The sequence below is a fragment of the Delphinus delphis genome, chromosome 13, assembly GCF_949987515.2.
Source record: "Delphinus delphis chromosome 13, mDelDel1.2, whole genome shotgun sequence".
NCBI classification, from domain to species: Eukaryota; Metazoa; Chordata; class Mammalia; order Artiodactyla; family Delphinidae; genus Delphinus; species Delphinus delphis.
In genome coordinates this window covers 86,653,255-86,673,553 of record NC_082695.1, presented here as the reverse complement: position 1 = coordinate 86,673,553, position 20,299 = coordinate 86,653,255, and the positions used below count along the sequence as shown (strand labels likewise).

At 45.4% G+C, this 20,299-nt stretch overlaps 1 protein-coding gene across 5 annotated transcripts in view; it reads right to left on the bottom strand.

The window, feature by feature from the left end:
• ZNF236 (zinc finger protein 236) overlaps positions 1-20,299 on the bottom strand; it is a 103,456-nt gene that overhangs the window by 64,981 nt on the left and 18,176 nt on the right. For all 5 annotated transcript variants that reach the window (XR_009521788.1, XM_060029245.1, XM_060029241.1 and 2 more), the window contains 6 exons: positions 12,569-12,747; positions 9,811-9,935; positions 9,336-9,508; positions 6,936-7,079; positions 3,977-4,180; positions 2,788-3,016 (listed from right to left, as the gene is read on the bottom strand). Coding sequence is in view for 4 of the 5 variants with exons in the window: in XM_060029245.1 (XP_059885228.1) it covers positions 2,788-3,016; positions 3,977-4,180; positions 6,936-7,079; positions 9,336-9,508; positions 9,811-9,935; positions 12,569-12,747 (1,054 nt within the window). In the remaining variant the exon portion in view is untranslated. The remainder of the gene's footprint in view (positions 1-2,787; positions 3,017-3,976; positions 4,181-6,935; positions 7,080-9,335; positions 9,509-9,810; positions 9,936-12,568; positions 12,748-20,299) is intronic.

Sequence of the window (20,299 nt, the reverse complement as noted above, 5' to 3'; positions counted from 1 at the left end):
ACTATGGAGAACAGTATGAAGGTTCCTTAAAAAACTACAAATAGAACTACCATATGACCCAGCAATCCCACTACTGGGCATATACCCTGAGAAAACCGAAATTCAAAAAGAGTCATGTACCAAAATGTTCATTGCAGCTCTATCTACAATAGCCCGGAGATGGAAACAACCTAAGTGTCCATCATCAGATGAATGGATAAAGAAGATGTGGCACATATATACAATGGAATATTACTCAGCCATAAAAAGAAACGAAATTGAGATATTTGTAATGAGGTGGGTAGACCTAGAGTCTGTCATACAGAGTGAAGTAAGTCAGAAAGAGAAAGACAACTACCGTATGCTAACACATATATATGGAATTTAAGAAAAAAAAAATGTCATGAGGAACCTAGGGGTAAGACAGGAATAAAGACACAGACCTACTGGAGAATGGACTTGAGGATATGGGGAGGGGGAACGGTGAGCTGTGACAGGGCGAGAGAGAGGCATGGACATATATACACTAACAAACGTAAGGTAGATATCTAGTGGGAAGCAGCCGCATGGCACAGGGAGATCAGCTCGGTGCTTTGTGACCGCCTAGAGGAGTGGGATAGGAAGGGTGGGAGGGAGGGAGACGCAAGAGGGAAGAGATATGGGAACATATGTATATGTATAACTGATTCACTTTGTTATAAAGCAGAAACGAACACACCATTGTAAAGCAATTACACCTCAATAAAGATGTTAAAAAAAAAGATTAAAAAAAAGCTTCATAATGATTTATACATCACAAGGTTTATGATAAATATAAAAGCATTTGTTCAACGTTTAACCGATACACAAAATACCTCTTAAAATAACAAAGCAAATTCTACTAAAAATATTCCCTCTCACAAAACTGAATAAATCAAATAGTGACAGCTATAGATGGCAGAGTACAATTGGAAATGTAATTAAGGCTAATTTTAAGCTGTTAAGAAAGTGTTACAACTTACGAGACAATAATAGTTTGCTCAGGGTCTTCTTAGGGTATCAGATGGTGTCAACTACTCCTGAAGAGGTATTTTCAGAAACAGTCATTACATTAAACGTATACTGGTCCCTATAAAGTTTTAATCAAGAGGAATATCTTTATATAGAAACATGTCCCCATGATAGTTTTCTCATCACAATATCAGAGAGATGGTTAAAACAAAAAAAGCTGGCTCCAACCTGTAGTAAGGATCACATTTAATCTAAAATTTACTAGAACTACATAAGCTTGCTAAGTGCTCTAAGTACTTCATTTATCCAAGTATCTCAAAAATTAATCTGCATAATCTTTACACTCGATGAACACAACACTCCACATTAAAACAATGTACAATAAGGTTAACTGCAGTTCCATTTTGAAATCTCCACCTAATAATGCTCAGTGCAAAAGAGAAAGCTGTTTCTAACACCTAAAGATATGGGACGGCCCAGGATGAAGCCTCCCTTCCTCGTTACTTTCAGGAAGCCAGGTCTGGCCTTTCACTTGAAGACGTGTATGTTGCCTGCAGCCACATCAGAGCATGTTCATAGGCTCAGCATGACGACTAGCAGTTAACTCGTACAAAACGTTTCGCAAGACCTATGGGTTTCCATCAGTTTATCAGGGGCACATAGAGGAGACGTTCAAGAACGCACAGCTAAACGTGTAACCTACAAGGCTATCATAGAGCTATTATTAAAAATATGTGGCAATGGCCCTTTATTTCCTTCTTGCCTCTCTAGATCCCAGGAAAACACAGACAATAAACTGCTTAGATTCCATCATCCTATTTTTCACTTGGGGAGACGGGGCCAGACCCAAAGAAAAAGGAGAGTAGGGCCACAATGTTTTGTGGGTTGAGAAACGAGGATCTCACAATCGCACGTTAACAATGAGAAAATACATTCTCTGAAGTGTTAACAGAGATGACAGGGTTACTCCATGCTCTCCAGAAAGAAAGCACTTGCCCCCAAGACACCTGGGAGGGGCAGAGTAGTTATATTCACTGAGAAAATGTTCTCAAAGGAACGCTTTTCCCAAAAGGCAGGAATCTATTTTCTTCAAGAAAGATGCATTAATGCGTGCTCCCATGCAATGAGCCATACTGAGCACCGTGGGGTGTTCGGAAACGAAGGGAATGTGTTCTAGCTGTCCACAAGTGACGTGAGGGGTCGCGGGGGTCCTAAACATTCTAGTCTGCAGGACTGAGAGGGGGAGACCTGTGCTCTCGACGAGGCACCATGATCTGGCCTCAAATGACCACCCGAGTCTGCACAGAGAACAGGAGAGGAGGGGGAGGAAGAAGACATTCACGATGCAGAAAAGCCTGGGGAAACCCACGTCATTCCGAAGACGTGAGAACGTTGAGAACAGCAGGAATCCAAGTTTACCATAACAGAAGCTTGCAACCAGGTGACCCGGGAGGGAAGACAGAAATGCACGCTGGGGCAGGCTGCAGAGGGCTTGTGGGCTGAGAAACGGAGCAGGTGCCGGAGCAGGTGCGGCAGGAAAGGGCCGGCGGCACTGGGGGACAAAGGGGCAGAGACTGGCGGGAAGGGCTGGAGGGAAGGAGGGGCCTGACAGCAGCGGCGGGACAAGTCAGGAGGGGCCCTAATCACAGGGACCTCGGTAAGTTTAACGAAGTTTACGATAAACAAATGCTATTAGGTAGACGCTATCAGAGACTTCAACAAACATACCACCTTCAGAAGGAAAAAGGAGGGCGTGTTTCTTAAAAACCAGCAATAGGCCACCCAAAGTGTCTAAACCTTAAAGCATACTACAATTACCAGGTAGAAACGGAGATTTCTTCTTTATAATCTTTTTTTCTTTTTTATCCAACTTCTCTGGGCTCTCCTGTTCTTCTTCCCGCTCTGCGGCCGTAGGGTCAGCTGGCTCCCTTGAAACGCTGGGAGCGTCTGGAGTCTGGCCCTGAGCGGCCGCGGCCTTGGCGTGGCTGGGGTCGCTGGGATGCGCTGCAACTGGAATTGAAGACAGCCCACTGTTTTCTAAGGCTTGCTGAGACAGAACAGAACTAGGAGGTTAGGAGGCACGATGCCCACACCTGCCCGCCAAAGTCAATTACAAAGACGCGACCAAGCTTGACCTACGGAACTCTGACTCCACCCCACTGGGCGTTAAGAGCTACATCGCCAAGCAGTCATCTCTGAGCGAAACGCCCAGCCCTTGGAGGCCGAAACATCCCTCCTGATATCTGACATCTCATCTCCACCCAAAGTCTGGTGTGGCAAGCATTTACAGTTCTAAATTCAAGGGCACTGAAATTAATTCACTTGCCTTTTAGAAATTTTCTCTCAGACAACCCTAGCTGTCTGTAACACATTTAGGAATCCCTGGTTGAAACTACAGCGGGGTCACCCTCACGACATCAGCCGTCATGACAACCTGAGATTCTTCACACCCCGGCCAACTTGTCACCACAGAGGTAGAGGGGAGAGGTTAGTGCTCACGTCAGTAAGTAAACAGAGGGACAGGAGAGAGAAGGCTGTCTCTGCTTGGGAATGAAGGCGGTGACTATGGAGCTGGGTGGGGAGGAAGACTCAGAAGAGCCCTCTGCCCTCCGCACGCTCCAGCGCCACAGGAGCAGGGACGCTCACACTGTCAAGACAGGCAGTGCTATCTCCAAGGAGCGCAGTGGGAAAGGAGGAAATATTCCTTACCCTCTGTCAACAAGGGTAGATACAAGGAAGTTCTGAAACACCTATACTTTTCAAGAAAATTCACTTACAGAGAAAAAATTATAGTTTTAAACTTTGTATTTATCGAGTGATAAATCATTTCAAATACTGCACTGTCCATAAGTACTCAAACAAGCATATTTTGTTTCAATACAGTTTTTCAATGACGACACATTTTGCATGAAGACCCCTTTCCTCTGACAAGACCTGCATATTGCGTTGTCAGTGCTGACGCCCAGCCCCTGACAAACACAGACAGGAGCAGGCAAGTGTGGCTCACCTGTAGGATGTCCTGGCTGACCCCCACCGTGATGCTCAGCTGCTGGCCGGCCTGAGGCGGCTGGCTGCACCCCGCAGGCCCCGGCTCCGACAGCTCCAGCAGCTGCTGGATGACATCGGCCACCGCCTGGGAACTCTGCTGACTCGGAGCAGACGTGACCTGGGCTTCCGCCTGCTGAAGAGGTAAGGTCTGAAACAGCGTGGCCTGAAACACAGCAACATTTCGTTAAAAATATAAACAATTACATTAATTTGTACACCAATTTTTTTTAAAAAGGAAATAAACAGGCATATCTCCCTTATGAGCATTAAAATCCCAAAATTAGTATCCCAAACATGAATTTTTTTTAACATCTTTTTTGGAGTATAATTGCTTTACAATGGTGTGTTAGTTTCTGCTTTATAACAAAGTGAGTCAGCTATACCTATCCAAACGTAAATTTTAAATAAAATGCCTCACTGATTTTTAAGTTAGACACAAAATTGGCCCTTAAAAAAATATATTCAATGAATTTTTTCTACTACAATTCAAGTCTTGTAAGCGGCGGTAGAGACTATTGCTTCAAGATGGGGGTGAAGCACACAAGCCTCATCTCCCTCTTAGTCCGTTAAAATGAAGGAGTAAAAGAGTTACAAAATATAGAAAATAAGCAAGAGATCACTGTGGTTTAAAATTTTTCTTTTAATTCTCAAAAAATAGGGGCATTGGAGGAATAAATGCTCTGTAAAGCTACAGCCAAGAACTTGTGAAGAGAGAGCTGATCTGATTCCTCAGAAACCCAGGAATGTGAAACGCATACACAGAAGACAGTAGGGGCAGAGAACTACCCTGCGCGATGCTGTAATGGTGGATAACAGGGCATTATACACTGGCCCGAACCGACGGAACGTGCTCCACCGAGAGTGAACCTTAACATAAACTGTGGACTTTAGTTAATAGTAATACACTAGTACTCATCCATCAGCTGTAACAAATGCACCTCACCAATGCAAGGGGTAATAACGGGGGTAATAACTTATGTGGGTTGCTGGAGAGGAGTCTACAGGAGCTTTCTGTACTTTCCGCTCACTTTTACTATTAACCTAAAACTGCTCCAAAAAATAAAGTCTATTAATTAAAATACTTATCACTGACAATGAATCCCGTCTTCCTCCATAGAAAAGATGGCAATTAGGCACTTACCTTCAGGCAAAAAAATGGGGGATTGCCTCTAAAAGAGATAAAAATGAAAAAACTATTTGGGGAGAGCTAGGGCACCTTTTGTGGCCCTTAGTTCCCTAGATTAAACAAAAAATCGTTTACATTCTGCCACCAGGGACCCCAATTTTAAGAGCTGGTTCCCTGGCCAATTATAAGTAACGCTGGAGTTCAACCAGCTCTGTTCACACATAAAAAGTTCAGAGGCAGGTTTCCTGATGCTCCCCTTCTTAAATGCAGGCAACCAAGAACTATAAGACATCTGAAAGAAGAAGGAGTGGGGAGACGCACAAGAGAGACAATTCAATGACTGGAAGAGAACTTTTAAGAGAAAATGCTGATTAGATTTCAAAGGAAAGTACATCAAACCAGAAAAGAGTATCTTCAAAAAGAAACAACCAGATCACAAGGAAAGATCTCAGAAATTAAAAACCTTACTAGCTTAAAAAAAAATTCAAGGAAAGAATTATAAGATAAAGTTGAAAAAAACCCTCCAAAGTAAAGCACAAAGGTCAAGATTTAGAAAATGGGAGAGGCAAAATGAGACAGTGTTCAGGGGGCTGGACACTGACCCCTAGACAGTCCTGAGAAACAGTACGTATAACCTGACACAGAGCGCTCTTACACACGCAGATGAGGGTAAAAGGTGGCGTGGATCACAGGTTTCCAAACCCCTATACTACATTTTCTGTTTTTTACTGAAACTATAAATTTTAAAAATGATTTGTATTATCATTCCAGGTAATTCACTACATCTACATATTTGATTCGCATACTGCCAAAGGAAATGAATATTTGCTTGATTTATACATTGAAAATTTTATTTAAAAAATACTCAGTCCAAAATAGAATTTAAGACATAATTATTAGACTCTAATTATTCTCCAGTTTTAGAACTTCTTTACAACATCCTCCCTGATCAAGAGTAAGTTGAGGAATCATCCTAAGCTGCAAATATTGTGAGAAAAGAAAAGAAAAAGTAAACACTACATGTGAACCTCATGCTTGGGAACTAAATACAAACTAGGCCTATTTTCTAGTTTGGGAGGAAGCAGCTGCTGACTGAACACAGACTATCGGCTGACGGCACTCATGAGCTACTTCAACACTCCCGAGACCTGTACGTCCAAAGTCTCTGCTGTTGGTTAGGACACCAAACTCTATGCTTAGATGCTGCCATTTATGATCAATTGGGAGGGTAGTAGAAGTAGCAGATCGAGGCTGAGCTATGAAAGCCTACAAAAAAGGAGTAAAAGGGGGTGTGTTTGGGGGGTCATACAATTTCAAATACATGTACTGAAAAATACAACTGAGTTTCCCAGAAGTCCAAGGTCTCAGGAAAAAGTATCACTGTCACAGTAGACCTGGAGAAATATTACTTTAAAGAGAGACGTGATTCTTAAAGTATAACATAAGGATAAAGAATATTCAATAACAATCATCAATAACACTGACCATAGGAATTACAATTTCATAAATTAATGATTACATGATTACATTTTGTCTTATTTCTAACCGGTTCAGATGACAGTCCATAAATCAGAATCACGTTAATATTGTTCTAAAGTTTTTAAAAATTTGATTTCCTTTCACTCATTAAACAAACAAATAAAAGTAGCACCGTACTTCCATACAGGAAACTTCCATAGCATCTTTACGGTGCTAAATACTATTCTAAATAATATTCAATTTTCAAGGTCATAATTAAGATGACAGATTTTGGTAAAAGAACACCTGCTATCAACCAGCTTACTAAGCTTACCGTTAAAACGTGAGCAGTCTCTGCAGCACTTGTTGAATTCTGTGGCCCACCCATATGCATCTTGCTGATATGAGTGTTCAGGCTACCTAAACTTTTAAATACACAACTACATTCTGTACAATTATAGGTAGGGCCGTTCTTGACCTTAGAAAAGAAAAAAGAAGTTTTTACAATTGTTAGATTAAAATATTTAAATTATGGCAAATCATAATTTATCATTCAATTAAAATGACAGAAATAATCTAACCCTTTATCATACCTTTTCTTATAAGTTAGGTAGGTCTAGAATCAATGACCCAACTCTTTAATCAATATTGCCAGTATGAGATTAATTGAAATTTCAGTCTTTTCTATAAATCAGAACTGGTTAAGTGAAAAATCATAGTTTTCAGTCATTGTGCTCTAGTAAAAAAATGTCTGACATGTTCTCAACTTCTTAAATGGTTAAGCACAGTGTGCAATAATGAAGGCCAGACAGTTAGATATAATTTTACTCTGAGCCTTGAACATACAAGTCAGGATGGATGGCCCCGCAATGTATACATTTTCCATCACCAAGTCCAATCGTCCACGGCGGTGACTGCATTTTTTGTTTTTTTTTTTAATAGTGACTACTTTTTAACACTACGACAGAGCCAAGAGTGGACTACAAGGCAATATCAGGGACAGGGCCACCCAGGCACAGAGGAAGCACCTACAGTATCCTCTCTGCACTACTCAACAAGCCCAGCCGACTCTGAACTTGGCTAAGACCTCCACTCCACCTAGCACCTTGCTAAGAATGAACTTTACGGCTTTAGACTCATCACAGGATTAGATAATGTTACAAGCAATCTTTAGAGGTTGCTCCCGTCCCACCGCAGGTCCCAGGGTGTCCCCAGGCTGGGGGCAGGCGAGTCCCCGGCCTTCCCTGAAAGGGTTTCTTAAAGCCGGGAGCACCAACGAGGACGCCTGGGACTGTTCTCAGGGGCCACTTTCCAGTTGCTGTGCATTTAAACACACTGTTATTCCTCAGCAACCTTCACACAGAGGGAGCTCCACGAGGGTCACTTACACAGCCCACATTTGTTCTTCTCAGGTCGGAAGGGAACCTCACGAATACGTACATGCTCTGCCTAGTGTCTCTGGGTCTTAGATAATAAAACTTAGTCTTTAAAAGCAACTTCACTGCATATGAAATTCTCAGTCTCTTTACAAACTATATGAAGTATGTAGGGTTTTCTTCATTTTAGTGTTACTTAAGGATTTACTCCAGGGAAAAAATTAAAAGATATACATATGCTTTTAGGAATGTGATGCTTTTCATCCTCCGCCTTCCAATGCACGGGACACGGGTTCGATCCCTGGTCATGGAACTAAGATCCCACATGCCGCATGGCTACTGAGCCCGCACGCCGCACCTAGAGAGAGGCCCACAGGCCACCAGAGAGAAGCCTGCGTGCCACAACCAAGAGCCTGATGCAGCCAAAAATAAATAAATATTTAAAAAAATAATAATAAGAGCAAAGCTGAACCAATTTAAGAGAAATACTTCCAGGGTTTGCAAATCAGTATTACCTGGAGACAACAAAAAAATTAGGAACATCAGTTTGGCTGAAATAGTTAGCTAACATGCAGTGTGGAGGGAAATACACCGACCAGGGCTCTGTTTGATAGAAAATGTGAATGGGCCCATATGCAAGGTCAGCAATATAGCACCAGAAAAATACTTTCTCCTCAATTTCATTTGTCTCTCAATTTCTTACACTTGGAAGTGTCTGTTTCAGGTTCACTAAAGGGATGACATAGGTTAACATTCAGATTGACGGACCACAACTAAGAATGGTATTATGATTATTTCCAAACATTTATTCATCAAAGGTATAATACTGTTGGTGAAAAGACAAAAAATAGTATTTTATATTTCTCCCATGTATAATAGGCCAGAAAGGTTCAAATGTGTGTATATATATGTGTGTCTGCGTATATGTGTATGTATGTGTGTATATCTGTGTGTGTATATGTGTGTATGTCTTGTGTGTGTGTATATGTGTGTGTCTGCATGTATGTGTGTATGTCTGTGTGTGTTATTGTGGCCTCTCCCATTGTGGAGCACAGGATCCGGACGCGCAGGCCCAGCGGCTGTGGCTCACGGGCCCAGCTGCTCCACGGCATGTGGGATCTTCCCGGACCGGGGCACGAACCCGTGTCCCCTGCATCGGCAAGCAGACTCTCAACCACTGCGCCACCAGGGAAGCCCACATATATGTATTTTTTTAAACAGGGTCTGCTCTGCACAAATTCTTCGTCTACATTTAAAATGGAGAATTTCTCAGGTTCACTCTTAACTCAAGAGCCATCCGTGCAGCCTGTGAAGTACTGCACACCTGTGAGGACCACACCCCCAAGTGTGAGGCTTACCTCTGAGTGAACTCTCTGCACGTGTGACTGGAGATTCCCTTTCTGAGAAAAAGCGGCAGGACAAAAGGCACAGGCGTGGGGTTTTTCACCTGTATGCTTAATCATGTGAGTTTGCAGCGCCCCCTTCTGGTTAAAAGCTTTTCCACATTCGCTACATTTAAATGGTCTTTCACCTAGAGAGGGAGAAAAATGATCAAAACATCATTCCATACTGTGCCAGCATCTGACGGATTAAAAGAAAATACTTAAGTTACCCACACTCAAGACCCCGAACCTACCCCTCCAGGCAGAACGTTCCCCTGTGGCCGCAGACTCACACGTCTCACTACCTACTCAAAACCTCACAAGTAACACCAAGGCTATCAGCAAACTATGGAAAAGGCAAGATTAAATTTCATGTCTAGCTGGCTCTAAAGCACCTTTTCTTCCCTTAAGGTCGCACGGGAAATCACCCAAAAGTCAATGTATCTCGTACCTGTGTGTATCCTAATATGCCGAGTTAACTGACTTGGCTTTTGGAACGTCTTTCCACAGTGTGGGCATGAATACGTGAATCCACTCCTGTCAATGTTCCGATTATAAGACCTTGTACTTGACACCCTAGTATAAGTAGAGGGAAAATACTCAGTAAGTCGAATCCCTTGTGCCACCACTTCTAAATCAAAATCCTATGGGAAAGGTTAGGCCGACTGGCCATCAGCATGTGCTTTAATGAGAAATCAATCACACAGAAGTGTGTAGGACACACACACACACCCATGGATTAGTTTTGTGTATCAATATCATAAAACTCATTTTTTTGGTTGGGGAGGAGGAGAGTCGGAATGTCTCTTCTAGATAAAGCTTTCCCTGTGATGATCAAACACAGACCTGTGCAGGTGTGGTTTCTACGTCGACACGAGTGTGTGCTGCCTGCTCCAGGCTCCTCCTAGATGCTGATGATCTCCAACAACTCGGAGTCCTCCTCTGTGCAGCAGCCCTGGGCACCTAACTCTCTAGCTGACACCCCTTGCAGGCTCCTGGGCGCCTCAAACCTAGTCAGTCCCAAATGAAGCCCTGTTAATTCTCAGCCTGCTCCTTTCCACAACAGGAGACGGCAGCTCCCAGTTGTTAAGTTTAAACCTTAGAAGTTACACTGGATTCTTCCTTCTCCCTCACCCCTGACTTCAAGTCCATCTCCAGAAGCTGCTGGTCTCACCCCAAAACACCTCCAAAGAAGCTCCCATCTCTCCACCCTGCAGCCACCAGCGTGGCCTGAGAGCAGCACCGCCATTCTGTGGCCCCGATCCATGGGTCTCCCTGCTTCAACCTCACCCACACAGCAGCCAGGCTGCGGCCTGAAGGCTGGGCAGCCAGATCCGTGGGCCAAACCTTCCCAGGTTTTCCCGCGGCCCTTGGGGTAACACCTGCGTTCCCGGATGGGCTCAGTGCCCTCCAGCTCCGAGACCCGGCCGCCTCGCACTCAGCCCCGTGAGCTCCACTCCACCCCGCAGCCGGCTCCCATCACACCGGCCTCCCCCTGCGGCTCAGACTGTGGCAACTGCCCCCCTCCCCACCCACCAGGCCCAGAATGCCCCCCAGACCTGCAGGGCCGTCTCCCCCTGCTCCTCACCTGGGTCCCACTTCAAACGGCCATCCTAAGAAAGGCCTACATCCGACAGGTGCCTCAGCAACTGCCCATCCCTGGAGCGTCACCCCAGGTGAATCCAATCCTACTTCCTTCTCAACACGCCCACTGCCTGAAGCCTGCGCCGGCTAATTCGATTGCTTGGCCGCTGTCTGTCTCCCCTGCTAAACGGCAGCTCCGCGACAGGGAGGCAGCTTGCCCGGCCCCTGGAAGGCCCAGGGGCCGGCACGCTCTAGTGCGCGGTGACCACGTACGCACCTTCAGTTGCCTCTCCAAGACCTTCGGGGACAATCAAAAGAGCCTGTGCTAGAACGTCATCACAGTAAAGATCTAGTGTGACAGGACACACGCGTTACATGTGGGGAGTTTAAAGATCGCCGAGTGTGATAGGACACACGCGTTACATGTGGGGAGTTTAAAGATCGCCGAGTGTGATAGGACACACGCGTTACATGTGGGGAGTTTAAAGATCGCCGAAACAACACAGCGTCAGGTGGGAACCACGTTAGTCAACAACCAGCAATAGGAAGGGAGTGGGGAAGACAGGAGGACTTTGATCATATGGAGATGTTCAGTCCACGCTTCCAAAACACAATGCATAGAGAATACATAAATACTACAAAACACTCAGGCACTTTACAAACTTTATTAACTGGTGTGGGACCTTTTGCTGTGGTGGTGCTTGTTATGAAACAGTACAGATAGCTCCTAGATACTGGAGCTTGGAAGGGTGGCAAGTTAAACTGATGATACTGTCATTAAAAAGTTAATCGATACGGGCTTTTATAGTTTGTTGTAGAGATCAGCTCAACGAGTGTGACCACTGACCACCACCATTGGCTAACTTAGCACAAAGGGCCGGGAACAACTCTGCATTTCATATCATTAAGAGAAGGAAATAGCAGTAAAAAATATATAATCAGGAATAGGTCAAATACAAAATTTCGAAGCCATGTTAAGTTTTACTAGGAATAAATGTATATATGTATGTACATACAGGCGTGGTTGCTAATATTATGAGCACTAAAGCCAGACTACTAGGGTTTAAATCCCTAACACTTGACTTATGGCTGTAAAACCTTGGGAAAGTTACTTGGTCTCTCTAGTCTACCTTTTCTCATCTGCAAAATGGGGACATAAAAGTATCAGGCCTGAAGGGTTGTTTGTAAGGATTAAATGAAGTTTTACTTATATATTTATATACACACTAAGCACAGTAACTATTTGAACATGTAAGTTCTAAATAGGTAGTATAAATAAACCAATTCAGTAAGAAGGTGCTAATGTGGCCTTTGTGAATCCACTCTACACACCTTGTTACCTGCCCATAAAAATGTATGGCCAATATACTCTGTTCTATACCTTTTAACATTATAATATAGCTAAAAACGTCTATCCATACAGACTGACATTTAAATTTTCGACCTTTTCTGTCCTACTGTAGACACAACACATAACACATGCTACGAAAGACATCCCGACACCACGTGAGATGAGTTGCCCTGTTCTTGCTTCTAAAGCAGCCAAGATGTGGAACCAGTCATAGCAAAGCATGCCCATTTTTAAGGTACCGTATAATTTTTTTAGCCCAAGAAAAGGCTCACACCTAATTTTATAATGCGTCTTCATGTGCTCCCTCAGCTGTGATGACGTCTCGAACTCCTTCCTGCAGGCCTTGCAGGCGTGAGTCCGGCTCGCAGCCAGCTCCTGGCGGTGCTCCTCCATGTGGATGGCCAGCTGGCTCTGCAGGGTGAACTCATCCCCACACTCAGAGCAGATGAGGTTCTGCAAAGGCAAAGACCGCCCGTGAGCAGAGCAAACACTTCAGAGCCATCACCTCTTGAAAGAACTCATACTGTAAATGGCTGATACACAAAGGATGCTTTCCTCTGGAACAAACACTATTTCACCTCTCAACAAATAATATCATCATGTCCAAATATGAACATATAAAAATGATTTCTTTCCTGATAGAAACATAGGGAAAAGGATGAGAGAACAATACAATTTCTGAGCAAAGCGAATTGTTTCAAACTGGCTGCTGGGTAAATGGCATTTTGTCCATCTTTGCTGTGAAAACTTTAAAGAGAAGCAGAATGACCACAAAAGCGTCAGGAAAGAATTTAAATTAAGGTGACAGTTTAATAGACTACCTTAAAACAAAATGACAGCTGGTAAATTTTTAAACGGAAACACCTATCCTTCTTTCAATCTGGTTTACGGGTAGTCGATTACGAGAGGTCCGCGACTCTGTCCAGAAGTGCCTGGCTGAGCACCTGAACAGAGCTATGGAATAAGTATAAAATACACACAGGATTTCAAAGACTTACTGAAAAAAAAAAAGGAAGAATGTAAAATAGCTCAACTTTTAACATTTGAATTAGAATATTTTGGATATATTTTCATAAATATATTAAAATAAAATATATTTCATCTGTTTTCTTTTTAACTTTTGGAAATATAGCCACTATAAATTTTAAATTACTCAAATTTCAATTAGGATAGCGCTGGTCCAGATGTTCTGGAGTTGGGCCTTGGTTCACGTGAAGGCTGCCGGTCACCAGCGGTGTGTATCTGGGGGTGTTGACCGCTCAAAGTCTGTGAAACAGTGGTGACAGCAATGCCTGCCCTCACAGGGTTGTTATAAAGTTAAGTACAACGGTGGATGTAAGATGCTGAACGGTGCCTGGCACAGAGGAAGTACTCAGTAATGAACTGTTGACTCAGTACAAAGTTCAATGAGTTTACTCATGTGACCTTCTATAATACAATTATTTATTTAAATGATCCAAACATGGAAAAGAATGAGTGTAACCTGTCAATGAGAATAAACTATTACTTCCAAACAACGAAATATATAGCTATTTCTTCCCATCAGACTTTCTCCTAATTACCCCACCTGACAGTCTCGTACATGCACAGGAACAGCGTTAACATGAGGCTGCTCACTGGCACTACTCAGCGCATCCTCTGCAGAAAAGACAGGATGAATGGGATACTTTGAGCAATCCAAGAATGACGCCAACTTAAGTAACTTTAAATTAGTGTGACTATATAATAATTTAAGGAAATAATGAACTATCTTGTTAGTATCTTGCTGATAATAAAGAAATTTCTTTCTTGGGAACTGTCAAAAATTTAAAAACCACCTAACAAAATTTGCTGCCTATCTTGAGTGTAGCACTGGGGGCATCCACACCCTGAATCTGTACAGCAAGGGATTCTCCTTTCACTAATGACTTACAATCACGGATAAACCCTGACTTGTTACCCTCCCACCCGCACCCTGACTCTCATTGCTTTGGCTCAGACCCATCCTCTTTTCAAGTACTTCTTCACCAAATGACAGGTTCGTATATTTCAGGGGACAGCTACATGGATACTACTCAGAAACTGACCAGAATTTCCCGAGTGGAAACTCTGGTTTATGTGCAATTTGCTCATACTGCGAAAGCAGGATCAAGCACATGCTGGGCCACAACCGAACAGGCCTCGTGGTGGAAGGTTTCGTGCTGCCGCTGTGTTTCACCCAGCCAGACCCAGGAGCCGGGACGGGCCTCCCTCCCTGCCCAGGACCTGGCACCTCGAGCAAGTCTCAGTGGGGAGTGCGAGGCCTGTGCGCGGCTGGCGGACGCCCACTGTACCGCGTTCCCCGCAGTCGGAGCTCCCGGCAGGCCCTCTAGGCAGAGGCGGTGGCTAGTGCCTGCCCCAGAAGCAGGCGGTCCTGGGGGAACTCCAGTGACCGCTAAGTGGCCAGCAGATCATCCAGGGAAACATGGCATTCTTATCAGCCCCCACCTGGCTGAAGATATAATAACTTTTTAAAAGTAAAACAGAGTATAAAATACGCTAAATACTAACCGCCTTTAGGCTACTCGCCCCATAACGCTTGCCCTTCCCGCCGCCCCTCCCCCGGGGCCACCCACGACCTTTCTCTGTACCCCGTTCCCTCTCCCAGAGCCCCCAGGCTCCAATGCCCAAGCGCTGTCCTTGCCCCTGCCCGCGCTTTCTCAGCAGCCGTTCTTCCTTTCCTACAGGAGTCTGCCTCAAAATGGCGCTCAGCGCAGGAGAGAAACCTTAGCCCACCCCACAGGGCACCGCCCTCCTCTGAGCCCCGGCAGCACTGGTTTCCATCACCGTCCACTGGGCTCATCTCTTGGCCGGTGTCACCCTGTTCAGAGGCAGGACCAGCTGGGGAGTGGAGGGCCACCTCACAGGGCCCCTCTGCCCCGTGCAGACCGGTCCATCCCACATCACCTGGCTGAGTCTTGGTGCTGCCGGTGGAGAGACTACACAGGCGGGGAGTCAGAATACGCCCTGCTTCTGCCCGGCAGAGGATGGAAGGCCGGCTTCTAGCTGGGCTCTCTAACACCATGGGGGGGGGGGGGGGCGATCTGGGTGCCACCTCCATCCGCCTGGAGACGGATGCAAGATTAGCTCCCTACTGGATCCCGGGGGTCAGGGCAGCAGAGGGCCATCTGCTTGCAGGGGACTGCAGGAGAGCAGGCTGGCGTAGACCATCGCTCTCCTCCCAGCCCTGCCGAGCTCTTCAGTGGGTATTTGGCTGGAATAGGGTTGGCAGCGTCAACAAGATTTTCTCTTGTGAGACCATCCTCTTCCCAGTTTGGGCTGTTGGCAACCAATCTTCTGGCGTGTTTTCATCTACGCCTGCTGGCAGAAGGCTGCAGGCTCTTCCAGCACCCTGTCCAGGTGTACAGCAGGCAAAAAAGTAGCTCAGGGGACTCGCTGCCACACGTTCCTCAAGTCCTGAAAGCCCTCAGCTGCCCGCCTCCTTCTTCCCGCCCTCAGGAGCCTCTAGATCTCTCGGCTGTGTGATTTCTATGTATTTTCAGTTGTAAGAGGGGCACAAAGGGTCTACGTCATCTTAGCTGGATTCTTATCGGTTAATTTTAAGTGCAACTAAAGGTAAGGAATTGTTCCTGTAGTCGATACTAATATACCACATTCAAATCAATTAACTAAGAAATGAAAACATACAAAATAGGCAAAGGTAGCTAAAATGCATTATTTAACATACATGGACAAGACTGATAATTGTGTTCCAGTATCTATTCTTCTTCTATACAACGATGGGTTTCTTAGCTGAGCACACGGCTGTGTGCCGACCTTCCTAACACTAACCACCCTGTGTGGCGACCGTGCCCCTTCCGCTCGACAGGATGGCAGCAGGCTGATGCTCCGCCCACCTCTGGATCTGGCCTTCCCACAGCAGACGCGCCACCTCCCTCCCTCCCTCCCTCCCTCCGCTGTAAGCCACGTGGTACAAGAAACACAGAGAGCAGAGCACGTGGGGTCCCGGACTACCTCGGCCACCCCACCAGCTCTGTACTGTACGACACCAGACTGTTAGGTGAGAGAGGAAAACTCCCAACCTGCACCCGAACACAACCCTTTTTTTTAAAAAGAGCACCCGATTTTTTACATATTGCCAACACATTTTCCCATCAGAAATAAGCACTGCAAACCTTTTTTGTTGTCGTTGTTCTGCTCCTGTGAAACCACTAGTCCTGAATTCCTGTTCAGCACGGGGTTACTAAGGTCACGTTACTGAACATCACTTCTCAACTTCCAGAGCCTTGTCCCCGGCAGCACAGTGGCGCAAGGGCAAGAAGATAAAGCATTTTCACGGTTTCCATCCCCAGCTTCAACCCAGTTACACAAAAGCCTCCCTTCTGACTATTCCAGCCCTGTTCCTCTCCTGTGATTATTTACTGATCTAAGAGAGAATCTGTTATTTTCCAAGAGAGAAAATAGAAGACAGGTTAGTAGTAATAGAAATGAAAGTCAACTGGTTTCAGAAAATACACGCTTCTCAAAGGCCTTTTGGGAAAAAAAAAAACTGGGCGTCAGAAACTATGAACTGTTTATGTTCCTCAAAGGCCTTTTGGGAAAAAAAAAATCTGGAGCCAGAAACTATGAACTGTTTACGCTCCTACAACAGTGAAAGACAAAGACAGCTGGAGCTTCACCACTGCAGCAAGGATGCAGATGAGACCAGGCTGCCCAAGCTGCCGTCACAGCTGCTGCGCATGACGGGGCTGCCACCTCAGGAGACGACGTCACAGCAACGAGAAACACAAGGAAACGGGATAAAGGCAGACATCAGAGACTGTGAGCTCCACTTGGGGGACAGTGTGGAAAAGAATCTGGACAAAGGGTGTGGAAGAGAAAACAGAATGAAGGGAAGGTTTTGAAAATAATGTATAAAAACCTAAGAGTGTCTGGAAATGATGAATTACTGTTATTTCTCTTTCCAGTCATGGAGGAGGTAGAGAAAATTTTTAAAGGTGTATCTGAAGAAGCATTAGGATGGAGCACAGCAGTTTCTCTGGCCTGCATCGGTGGTGTGCGGCTGGCAGAGGTGCGGGGCCCCAGCTCAGGGGCACACCCGCCCTATGCCATCACCCCCAGGGCTGGGTCCACCCGGGGCGCCAGGACAGTCGGAACGGCTTCAATCATCTGCCCCCACCCCACCCGCCGCAGTGAGCCCCCTTGAGGATTGACACATGCGCGCGCGCACACACACACACACACACACCAGGCTTCACCCCCTTGCTGATGCGGCCTAGACCGCATGTTACATCGTTTCAACCCTCTGCCAACAACTGACTCATTCGCTATCCCGTCACAGAACCTTGATGCAAACAACCATCTGACCTCCTACCGGGCTGAAGGGCGCTGTGAAGAAGCCACATGCTCCCCTGCCACCCAACACACACAGATCCGTTCGCAGCCACGACCCCTGTATTACGTGGAACACAACCCACGTATCTGTCCCTGGTCAGGCTCTGCTCCCACTTCCCAAAAGCAGGCTTCCCACACCCATGCCTCCCTCCACCACCTCATTCTTCTGTGAAGACAAGGCAACGTCTCCATTTCACAGAGAAAAATGAGGTTCTGCAGCCCCAATCCAGCCCGAGAGGGAGGTGGCAGTGACCATAACAGACTCGCAGGGGCCAAGGGACAGCAGACGCCCTCAAGGGAAGACACACGACCCTCGACAACCGTCCCACGTCACACGGACGACTGGCTCAATACCGTTCAGTTTCAATGACATCGTAACGTTGTGAAGCTGGCTTTCAGTAGTCACTGTGGTTAAAAAGCAGGGAATGAGTGAAAATCAACGTGAAACAGGAAATTGCAGGGTTTAAAAAGCTACGAAGTACCTAATTTACATACGGTAGTTTTTCAAATGGCTACTAAGTTACTTAAGACATAAATACTTATTGGACCTCTTAGATTTAACTGCTTCAGAAAAAGAACTCTTAGCGTTTGGCTCAGTGGAAAACTTGCTGAGACACAGAGACTACGGAAGCTGCAAACCGAGAAAGGGAAAGCTGCCCTAAGCCAGCAGGAAGGGCCTGGACTCCCACTGTCACACCCGCATCCCCTGTCCACCCGAACCTGTCCTCACGCTTTTCTTCTAGGGTCAAAGGCAGAGGTATCTCTTCTGCTCACAACTCCCTTCTCCACCCACTCTCATAGGAAGTCAGGCCCTGCCCCTCCCGATGGAGACGTCTGAAGATGGATTATTAGAGCAACGTTAAATTCTTGAGTGTGGCAACTGTTCTGTGATAATGAGGAAAAGTGTCTTTGTTTTTAGGGGATACAACTGAAGTATTTAGAGGTGCAGTAGTAACATGATGCCTGCAACTATTTCAAAATTGTTCGAAAATTCGAGGGGTGAGATCTGGTTTACTTTAAAACCCCCCATGTACTAGGTGAAAACAAAACCAAACCAAAAATCTCATCACCTAATTATTACTTGTAGATGAGGTTGTACACCTGAAAACTCAGAGAATCTGGTAGAACAGCAGGCTACAAAACCAATATACAAAAATGCACTGCTTTCCTATAGACAGATAACAAATAATACATGTTTGAAAGAGCCGTTACATGATATTTTTAAAAAAAAAAGAACAAATTTAAATAATGTGCTGAACCCATCTGAACAAAACATTACTGAATATTTTGACAATAAAGATTCAATATTTTAAACATGCTCAATTCTCCCCTTTAACAATCTAAAAATTTAATGCAATCAAAATTAAAATACCAATTAATTTTTAATTAGGCAAAATTCTAAAGTCCACATTAATAATAAACCAGAAAAGTAAAATAAGAAACATACAAACATTTGTTTATCATTACAAAGAGAAATACAGCAAAGTCACACTGAAAACCAAGAACGTGGTCCCAGGAATGGGGCAGGGTTACAGAAAGGAGCCAGTCTCCTGAGTGCCCCTTGTTTGTTTCTTTTTGAGGGCTACTACTTACTACCCTAATGTTCAAAGACTACCTCCCCGGCCCTCAATCCCTACTCTGCCTGCATGGGGCTGTCTCTGGTCTTACAAGCCCGACCCTAATTGAGGGCAGTAAACTGAGGGCCGCAGATCGTAAGAATGGGAAGGGGGCCTAAAAGAGAAAGCGAACGAATGCAACAACCCTGTACTGACCCCAGATCCGAAACGCGCTTCATGTACAGTGGTTTGGGCCAAGCAACTGTGAAACGACTTCCAGTGTTAACACAGGACCACCGAGCACACGAGGGGAGCGGCGTGCGCACTGCTGGGAGCCCCGCCCCGCCGTGGAGGAAGGGACACACAACCAGGAACTGGGGGGAAGGTGGGCGCCCTGTACAGAGGGGCTGGGGTTGGAGGAATGAGTGTGAACTCAGGATTTCTGAAATACAGGTGTGCCCTACATCTTGTGGACCTGCATTAGAAGACACGGGGGGATTTTAAAAAATGGTGATTGTACACTTGGGAAGCATTTCTAAGCAAATCGTAAGAGCCAGAACCTGTCAATGAATAGACTGCTCACTGCAGCTACACACAAAGGGCAGAAACAACCTGCACAGAGACCTGCTGAGTATGACACGGGTGTACACAACGCATACAGTGTAACACCATGCGGCGGCTGCAACAATACCTAAGACAGAGCCAACTGAAGAAACAGCACAGAATACTGCTACTGCGTGATATTACCGGGGATGCAGAGATATGTACGCGCACTGAAAGCCCCTGGGAGGATGCAGAAGAGACCGCTGTGCAGGCAGCTCCTGGGAGGAGGACTGAAAGTCGGGCCTGATGGAGACTTAAGTCTCACTCTCTAACCCTTTCTCTGCTGTCTGAGTCTCACTGTGTGAACGTATTCCAAAATTAAACACGTTCTGCCTTTTAAAACGAAAACAATGGCCATTTCTGGACAGCGCTACAGCTGAGTGAGACAGGCAGGCCTGCAGTCTGCAGGAGAAGGTATAAAGCAGCATGCGCTCTCGAAAACATAACGTGGCATTCTATAAAGAACTTGTAAA